Source organism: Dermacentor albipictus, chromosome 1, assembly GCF_038994185.2.
Source record: "Dermacentor albipictus isolate Rhodes 1998 colony chromosome 1, USDA_Dalb.pri_finalv2, whole genome shotgun sequence".
Lineage (NCBI taxonomy): Eukaryota > Metazoa > Arthropoda > Arachnida > Ixodida > Ixodidae > Dermacentor > Dermacentor albipictus.
In genome coordinates this window covers 342,803,205-342,812,891 of record NC_091821.1, presented here as the reverse complement: position 1 = coordinate 342,812,891, position 9,687 = coordinate 342,803,205, and the positions used below count along the sequence as shown (strand labels likewise).

General features: G+C 49.0%; 1 protein-coding gene across 1 annotated transcript in view; it reads left to right on the top strand.

Annotated features, from left to right (window-relative positions):
• LOC135897679 (arylsulfatase B-like) overlaps positions 1 to 9,687 on the top strand; it is a 26,608-nt gene extending 16,921 nt beyond the window's left edge. The window contains exons 7-10 of the mRNA XM_070531747.1: positions 597 to 720; positions 2,361 to 2,654; positions 7,204 to 7,643; positions 8,785 to 9,687. Coding sequence (XP_070387848.1) covers positions 597 to 720; positions 2,361 to 2,654; positions 7,204 to 7,643; positions 8,785 to 8,925 — 999 coding nt within the window. The 3' untranslated portion in view covers positions 8,926 to 9,687. The remainder of the gene's footprint in view (positions 1 to 596; positions 721 to 2,360; positions 2,655 to 7,203; positions 7,644 to 8,784) is intronic.

Here is a 9,687-nt window from a genome sequence, read left to right as displayed (position 1 = left end):
GAAGTCAGGGAAACGGTTCAATAGAAGAATCAAGTTGGTATGAACGCTGGTTTCTCAAGCCTAAAGTCAGATGCAACTAAAATTATAACTTCACCACCCAGTACCCTTTGGGTACTCGCTGAAACTGTAACTAGGCTGATTTCAGAAGGAGAAAATGAAGTGGGAGGCAAGGGGCGCCAATACAACCAGTAGGTATAAGCTCTCCCAAGCAACAACGACCTAATGACGAAACGGCAAAGCATGGAAGTGTGTACCTAAAGAAATCGGATAGAATTCGCTAAACTGTCAAAGCTGATAAAGCAGGAGAAAGTAAGCGATATTCGGAATTATAACGTTGGAAAGATTGAGGAAGCAGTAAAAAATTGTCACACCATGAAATCAGTGAGAACTCGGCACATGACAGGGCAAGATGCACGCAGTGAAAGGTAAGCAGGGTAATGTCATCAGGGTAACGACGACGACAACCCCTTGAATTGCAACCAAAGGGCTCCGTAGCATTTCTTTCCTCCACGATGTCTCCAATCCTCTACTTTGTAAAGCGCAAATGCTATGTTACTGCTTCAGAAAATGTGAAATGCTATTCTTGCTTTCACCAGCCGTTCTTCCTCTCCCTGTGTTACCAAGCACCTCATGGAGGCTCACCAGTAGAACTCCAGGCGCCAAGCGAGAACGTCGACAAATTCCCGTACATTGGGGAAAAGAATCGAACGATATACGCAGGTAAGATGGGCGTTAATCGACTGTACGTGCTTATAACAAAACCTACAACCAGGGTTTAGAGTCCTTATGGTAGGGGCACCTTTGGTCTTTTTTATACATATATTCTCAAAAGAAGTTGTCGGAGCTTCCTTATTATACATTTATTCAAGCGAGCATCAACAACGCGTATCGCACGAGTATTTCAAGAACTCAGTTTTCCGTAGCTGCTATGCTTGATTGAAAAAAAAAATTCAACTGCGTGTACACTTTGCAGGGATTTTTCCTTCTACCACAACAAAGAACACATATACGTATAAAGCCCACTTGACTAATAAAGAGCTGGCTTACTTACTAACAGCGATGCAAACTCTGCTCTCATACTTAAGTCTATGAATGACGTCGGTACCACGGCATTGTATTTGCTGCTGACCCACGCCTGCGCGTGTAAAAAGTCCGCGAGGGCGGCCCAGCTACTGCCGCCCCTGGTACATAAAGAATGCTAGCGAGTGAGTGAGTGAGTGAGTGTCAACTTTATTATTAGAAGGGGTAAGGGATAAGGGAGGCTAAGCTACGTAGGCTTCCAGGTTGTGCTTCATGATGGAGTCTTCAGCTCGTGCCAGGACCCGTGTTTGGATGTCTCGGTCGGTGCTGGAGAGAAGAGCCTCCCATTGTTCGTCGGTGGGGGGTGGCGAGACGAGGTCGGCGGGCGGGGGATCTTCCGGGCAGCCCCAGAGGATGTGGTTCAAGGAGGCAACGTCGCCGCACAGGCAGCAGCTTGGATCAATGACACCAGGGTGGATGTGCGAATACACTAGGGGGCACGGAAAGGTGCGGGTCTGGAGGCGACGCCAGGCGATCTCGGACCGCTTGGGAAGACTGCCATGTGGAGGTGGGTAGGCGTACCGTTCGAGGCGATAGTGCTGGGTAATGTCGTGGTAGGTGACCAGGCGCTCCGGCACCGGGGCGTCCAACGCGGAGGGGCCCACCGCTCGGTCGACGAATCCTCGAGCGTGTTGGTGAGCCGACTCGTTGCCGGGGTGACCCGAGTGGGCGGGGACCCAGACCAGTTCAACGTGACACGGCTCGTCCTCCAGTAGAAGTGGGCGAAGGAGCCGTAAGGTGGAAGGCGAGACGAGACCTCGGGCGAAATTGGAGATGGCGTGCTTGGAGTCGGAGAGTATGACGCTGGCGTTGGTCGAGGTGGCGGCTAAAGCGATGGCCGCCTCCTCAGCCTCGAAATGCTAGCGACTGCTGAGTCCGTTGTTGCGCGCATGGGTGCGGCGTGCAGCCTCGTCAAAATAAAGCTAGAGCCTTGAATAGGGTGGCCAGATGTATTAACGCGACAGCGTTAGAGCGCACGCTCGAAGAAAAGCCCGTCTGCGTCAAAATTAGAAACAAATCACATCTTTTTTTACTCATTTATTTCTAGAGAAGCTTCGTTAAATCGCGCTTAATGCAAGCTAGTTTCGTCAATTTGGGTTGATGACACCGTGGAACCTTATGGGTGCTTGCCGGGGAATGGAAATTTCTTCATTGGAGCGGGAACTTGATAAAATCTGGTTTCGTTAGATCGAGTTTTAACTGTATTAAAGTATTTGTACCTCTCTACGTCCTCCAAACTCGCACGTCTCTCATTGGTCAGCGCGGAACAATCTGTGCAGGGATGGTGGACGCGATGGACCAGTCCGTGGGCGACGTCCTTGAGGCTCTGCAGCAGGAGCGCATGCTGGACAACTCGGTTATAGTGTTCAGCAGCGACAACGGAGGCTTGCCCTGGGGACTACACGCCAGCCGTGGCTTCAACTGGCCGCTACGGGGCGCCAAGGGCACCCTGTGGGAAGGGGCCACGCGGGCAGCCGCGTTCCTCTGGTCGCCCCTAGTCACCCGTAATCGCAGGGTCTCACACCAGCTCATGCACATCGTCGACTGGCTTCCCACGCTCTACCGGGCCGCCGGTACTTGTTTTCAACTCTTCGTCACTGTCCTCTTGGAAAACTTGTAACACCACGCAAAGGACAAAGGGCGGTGGAAATCACGACACAGTGCCCGCGTTGTGTGTTTCATCTTCCTTTGTCCTTTGTGTGCAGTTACAAGCTTCCCTGAATGTGCCAGCTCCTCCAGCTCTCGATTCTTTTGTAGTCATTGTCTTTGTGTAAACTACGCTTTCGTGTGACTCAGGGCTGCTCAACATAACACCGTGGCCGAATTTAGACTTCTATGTTGTGCTGGAGCAGCAATCAGATTATAATCCCGGCATGAGAAAAACATGTTTGTCACCAAACACAGTGCACTACATGAACCATTGGTGGCGGCAAACACACAAAAATAAAGTGGAAGCATGGGACTTTTCTTGTGGAGCAGATGAGAAAGGTACACGCCCACATGCGTCAAATTACCAATACCAAGACGGCATTATTGGTGCAACGTCCGTAATTGAATCGCACATGCGCTTTCCTAGTATGTTTCGACTGAACAACCACGGATGGTAGGGCGCCTGCTAACAGTTGCTTTTGTTGGGTGTGTTAATCTCGGTTTTCATTTTTCAACTTTGACGAATATTTGCTCACAGTGCGGCACATCAAGAGCACGCGCCACTCAAGGTTATTTAGACCCAGTAACATTGGCGCCAGCGACTTTGTTCAGTGTTTTCTACTATATTCTGATCTTTGCTGACACAACTCGCCATAAAGTGACCAAAGTTTGGCGGGCCGACTTCTTGAGATGCTACTAGCACGACTCCCATTGCTTTTAGTCTTCAGACGAAGCCACTTTTCCTTCATGCTAGCGATGAAAGCCGCTACGTTTTCTATCCGTATCATATATACCTTCAAAAATTGTGGGGTCTAACGTAATAAAAATGCACAGACGGCTGTGGAGACGCTATATTGGAAGCCTCCGGGCCAAATTTCACCACCTTTAGTTTCTTAAAACGCACCTGTATCTAAGTACACGAGCATTCTTGCAAATCGCCTCCATCGTAATGTTGCCGCCGAGACCGAGAAACGAACCCGCGTCCTAGTGCTCAGCAGCAGAACGCCATACCCACAGAGACTCTGCAGTGAGTCGTTTCTTTTTTAATAATTTCTGGCATGACATGTATTTTTTTTTATCAAAGACAAACGTCCATGCAATAAACAAATCTTCAGAACATGCCTAGAACCTGCTAGCGAAATTCTAACAGCCTTTCATGTCATCGAAGATAAGAAAGAGAGCTACGACCCGTTCCGCTACCCTTTTTTGCGACAATGCACAGTCAACCACAAAATTTTACGGAACATGAGATCTGAAAAAAAGCTAAATATCGTAAACGTAAACGGTCTGATAAACATGACAAGAATGACTTCAGCTTGCAGGTGATTGGAGACGTGTTAAATTTGCAGATACGAGATTTCCTTTACTAATAACTGGATGGATGGTGAGCTGATGTATGAAAGAACACGTTGGATGATGGCAAATGCCTCGATAATTTCACGCTTGCGCTGGTCAGCGTGCTTCTGGATGACGGTGACTTTTCACGTCGATCCAAAATAGATCGACGTGTTAAACCCGCGCAACTGGCTATTACCATCAGGAAGGCGTAGCTGAAGCTACTTGTATCCGACAAGGAAGGCGACTTCGCCGTCATGCCTTTGTACGTTTACAAGGAAAAAGCTAAGGCAGCCATTAGAGCCCATTTTCATGTAGTTGAAGGGAAGCTTCCAAGTAGGGCGAAGCAAGAAGTAATGATGACCTGCGAAAAAGCCGGACTAGAAAAGCTTGTTGCAGCGATCAAAAATTGAGGTGGATAGAACCTTGAAGCCTTTTTCTAAGGAAGAACGCACAAGCCCGACTGCTCGTTCAGAGTGATTGTGTCAGAACGAGGTGCTTGGCAGAAGCCGCCTGCTAGTTTCCTGCAGAAATGCATTGGCATCTTCGAGATGAACGACCCTTTCTTGGTACGCAGCTTAGCAGCTGTATCGGAGTATTTGAGCTCCCCCAGCACAGGCGGGATGTTAGCATTCCCCATCTGTGTAAAGGATCTTTATTACTCGTTGCCCCACTCACCACTGTTTGAAGTAGTAAACAAAGGTATTGGGGCATACGGGGATGTACGCTTCCGAAACGAGTGCGGAACAAGTGTGGACAGGTTCCTCGACTTGCTAAGGCTGTACCTGCGCTCCACAGTGGTCCTGCTTGCGGGAAAGATGTCCCTCCAAAACGAAGGAGCGCGCATTGGCTCATGCCTTGCACCTGCGAGTGACCTATTGCTTGCCCGCTACGACCCTGGCATCGAAAAGAACCTCGCAACGGCCCACGCCAAATAGGCGTTCTGGTACGTCGACGACTACCTTGTCTTCATTGAGGTCACTGAACACGATCTTGCTTCAGTGGTACAAGTCGTCTACAATAGCTTTGTAGATTCTACGAAAGTTCTCACGCTCACAAAGAAGCTACCGGAGGATAACACCTTGCGTTTTCTGGACTTCCTCCTATTTTTCAAGAAATAACATGTATGCTGGAGGTATGCACCGCGCTCAGCAAAAAGCCTCTTGCCTTTTTCATCGGTTCACTGAAGGTTAGTGAGGAGGGAAATCGTAAACGCCACCTTCCATAATGCGCAACAAATATCGTGCATAAACGAGAATGAAATGGCCTTTGAAGGCCAGGTGCAGCGTCTTTCGCGGGCTAGTTTTGCGGGCGTCCTCCTGGTACAGCTAGCGGAAGACATGTTAGCGGAAATGCACCAAAGAAAGAAGACACACAAAACCGAGATCAATACTTCGAAAATGGCTGTCATTCCCTATGTGCACAAGGTGTCCAATAGATAGGAGAAGGCTGCACGAAGGGCGGGTGTTTCGGTTGTTTTTTTTTTCAGCCCCAGGAAAGCTGAACGCCTTATGCGGAAGGGTCAACCGAGACGACAGCCTACCCCACGCCCTCCCTACAAAAAAAAAAAGTTGCGGCTAGATCCATCAGGTGCCCCTCACCAGATGCATCACTGAGGCCGTTTATGAAATACCCTTGAAGTGCGTGCGCTCCTACGTAGAACACATGAGGCAATGCCTCAATGACCACCTCCGGGAGCACGCCAACAACATAAAACAAAAATATAGCAGCAATATCACTCTGCATTGCAGGTCGTGTGAATGCATCCCCAATTTTAGAAAAGTCCTTGTTGTCATTCAAATGTGCGCTGACCAGCGCACGCGTGAAATTATCGAGGCATTTGCCATCCTCCAACATGGACCATCATGCACGAGCTCACTATCCATCCCGTTATTAGACAAGGAACTCTCGTATCTGCAAATTTAACACATCTCCGCCCACCTGCAACCTCAAGTCATTCTTTTCATGTTAATCCCGCCGTTTTCACTCATGCTTCTCTGCTTATATATACCGCGCTCGCGCAATAAACATATTTGTTGGAATTCAGCGCCTGTGTCGTATGCCCCTTTTCTGTGTCCCCTTCTTGCGCTGTTTGCTCAAGTACGTCTTCGTAGCAACAAGCCCGGCTAGCCACTATCCTGTAGGACATATATTTGCACAAGCTAGTGGAAGTTAATAAATCCTGGTTTTAGTACATTGTATAGGCACCTTGCACCAGCCAAAAAGCGCTACTTTTTCTTTCATACCCCCAGCGTCGCCGACACCGGCCATTATGGATTCGAAAAAAAAAAAGTGCGGCGCCATTCCAAGCCACAAGGACCTATGCGCCTCATCGCTTCTCCAAGCTTTACGAACTGAGCTTTACCGAGCTTGAGCTCGCAAATGTTTGCGCTTCTGGATCTGTATTAACGAAAAGTTCCTACACTAGCATTCTTCGTAACAGCGATCTCCAGCCAATTAATCCTGATGCAGTATAGTATTAGCGAAGGCAGCCAGCCAGTGGCACAGATCACTATCGGGCGAAAATATTTGTGATTTCGGTCCCTTATCTCGATCGAAAACATGTCCAGGTGTATGCAGAGCATGCGCACTTCGATATTTCCCCATCTCGGACACTTTTGCCACGTGTTAAGCCACAGGAGGAATCAAGGTGAATGTTTATGGCGTCCTTGCCGCTTTGTTTCCACAACTCGCTCAGCTGTCAAATCTGGAAAACTCCAGTTCAACGTGCCTATAACCGGCCGTACGAGTAAACAAACAAACAAGCAACGGTCGCTATCGGTTCTCATATCGCTTCACAGTACGACAACTGTAGGGTTTAGGTCAATCGCACGGCTGCGCGACGTCCAACCTTTCAGATTAAAAAAATTATGGGGTTTTACGTGCCGAAACCACTTTCTGATTATGAGGCACGCCGTAGTGGGGGACTCCGGAAATTTCGATCGCCTGGGGTTCTTTAACGTGCACCTAAATCTAAGCACACGGGTGTTTTCGCATTTCGCCCCCATCGAAATGCGGCCGCCGCGGCCGGGATTCGATCCCGCGACCTCGTGCTCAGCAGCCCAACACCATAGCCACTGAGCAACCACGGCGGGTTCCAACCTTTCAGAGCCACGCCGCTTGCGCAATCTCGCCCAGGCGGAGACCCGTCGAAAATGAGGCGCCTCGACGGCCGTGACATGTGGCTGCAGCTGTGCGCCGACCTGCCCTCCCCGCGGGTCGAGCTGCTCTACAACATCGACCCCGTGGGCGACACGGCGGCACTGCGCTACCGCGACTACAAGCTGGTGCTGGGCGTCTCGGCGCATGGACTCTACGACCAGCGGTTCCTGACGCCCGGCGGCTCTCGGCCCTACGCGGACCTGGACCGCCTGATGGCCCAGTCTAAGGCGGCCCGCGTGTTGAGGGACTTCTACAACACGGGCGCGTTCCTCTTTCCCAGCCAGTGGCGCCAGAGGGCCACGCTCACCTGCGGCCCGCAGGAGAGCTCCAACTTCGTGGGCGGCGATCCGCCCTACCTGTTCGACCTGTCCAAGGACCCTTGCGAGATGCACAATCTGGCACCCGACAACCGAGAGGTATACAAATAAGCGGCAGTTTGTACAAGTGTCGTCGCACCTCTTCTCATGTGCGCACGTCGGCGTCGGGTAGACGGAAAACAAGCACACACATTTGAGTCCCATTACAAAAACAAATCCTATCGTCTTGTCGCAAAATTGAACTTGAAAGAGCGACGTGGTTAGTGTTCATTCGCAAAGATAACTCAGTACTGACGATCACGCATTCGTATATCTTCCGACATATTATCTTGCACAAGTTTTGCAACTGAGTACACAAATATTCTCTGTGGCTACTCAAATTTCTTGGAAATTTGTGAAAACTGAGAAGAACAATGCAGCAAATGAAAAATACTTTCTTGCACACTTTCACCAACATTTGCGAATATTACGCATCAAGAAATAAAGCCAAAACCGTTTTTTCAACCGAAGTAGTTACTTGCGAACGCGCTTTTTTTTATAAATTTACCTCACCGAAGTGCTTACGGCACGTACGCAACGCCAGCAAAATAATAATTTACACGTGTGCTTGTCTAACGATTCATATAGGTCATTTTTTTTCCGTAAAAGTTGAAATGCATAACTTATATTGCGCTCAATTCTAATCATCTCTTCCTTTAACAGTGGACCTCATTTTGCATAGAACACGTTTATTCTCTTGAGCGACGCATGTAATTGGCTTGTCAAAAAAACATCGACTAATAAGGAAAAATAGAATTTGTGTGCGTATACATAAGACACGCAAATATCTGATTCACTTCGGAAAAGTGAACCGCCACTAACATTTCGCAATAGGCCGTTGCGAACAAGATAGTAAATTAACACAGGTATTTAAGTGTTGACGATGGGACATTGTATTCTGCGTTCCTTGATTACTGCATACGTCATGATATTCTGCCAAATAAGTTATGTTGCATCATCCTTAATGCCCACAGTTGCAGCAAACCATCATCTAAGTATTGGGTAGGTGAGCGCTCGTGGAACTTTGTTCGGGACACAAATTACACACCGCTTTTAGGTGGCGTATAAATCTTGATCGAAGGACCAACAACCTCTCGGAGCAGTCTAAGTAAAACGCTTTCGTTGTATGTGCGTCCGACGTTGTCAGTGTTTGCGCAACTTGGTTTAATATAACCGGCCTGGTGCGCTTCACTCTTTGCAGCTGCTGTCCGTGCTAATTCGGAAGCTCGCGAGCTACGCAATCACGTCGGTGGCGCCACGCAACAAGCCCGCAGACCCGAGGTCCTACCCACAGTACCACAACGGCACCTGGGCGCCTTGGGTGAACGTCGCCTCCATGTAGAGCCCCGCTGCGTAGTGGCGATGGACCCGCGCATCAAGCCTCGCGTACAGGGTCCATCACAACTTCGTGTCGAACAGAAGGCGTGCAGGCGAATCCGCTAGCGACATGTGACATTGTTTCCAAACATATACGTAGGTCAGCATGGAGCAGCGTGTGTGTGTGATGCAATGAGAGAGAAAAAGATAAAGAAATATATGTTTATTGAAAGACAGGTGCAGAGATCGGCCGCGGGAATCGAGTGTTGAGCTTGCTGCTGCACAGAAGACACAGATGGACCCAAAGTGCCTCGGGCGCTGTATTCAAAAGAACATTTCGCATGTTCTCTGCGACTCCTTCGAAAATCCACCACAGCGTCAGGAATTGGCACGGTATTTGCTCGCTCGGACGTTCACCTGCTTTCACAGCCTATATACCGATGAACCTGCAGTGGGCGCTCGTGTGCCTGGAGGGCAACAAAAGCGCTCTTCTGACCTCTTCGAGTGAGACGAACCTTGACTCCTAGGCAATATCAACACTCTTCACGTCACTTGATCTTGTTCGCAGTGAATGAAAGTGCTCAGATAGCGCGAACGGGTGCATGATTACTTTGTTTAAGCAGTGTGTTTACATGGTGTAATGTTTACTCTCTCTTTGAACAGCCTTCAGAATAGATTTCGCGTGGAAAACTGTGTTTCACAAACAAGACGTACAGAAAAAATATTCAGTGGATGCAAAAAAAAAATCACAATTTTTGGCACGCCAGCACAAAACTGCTTACTGTGC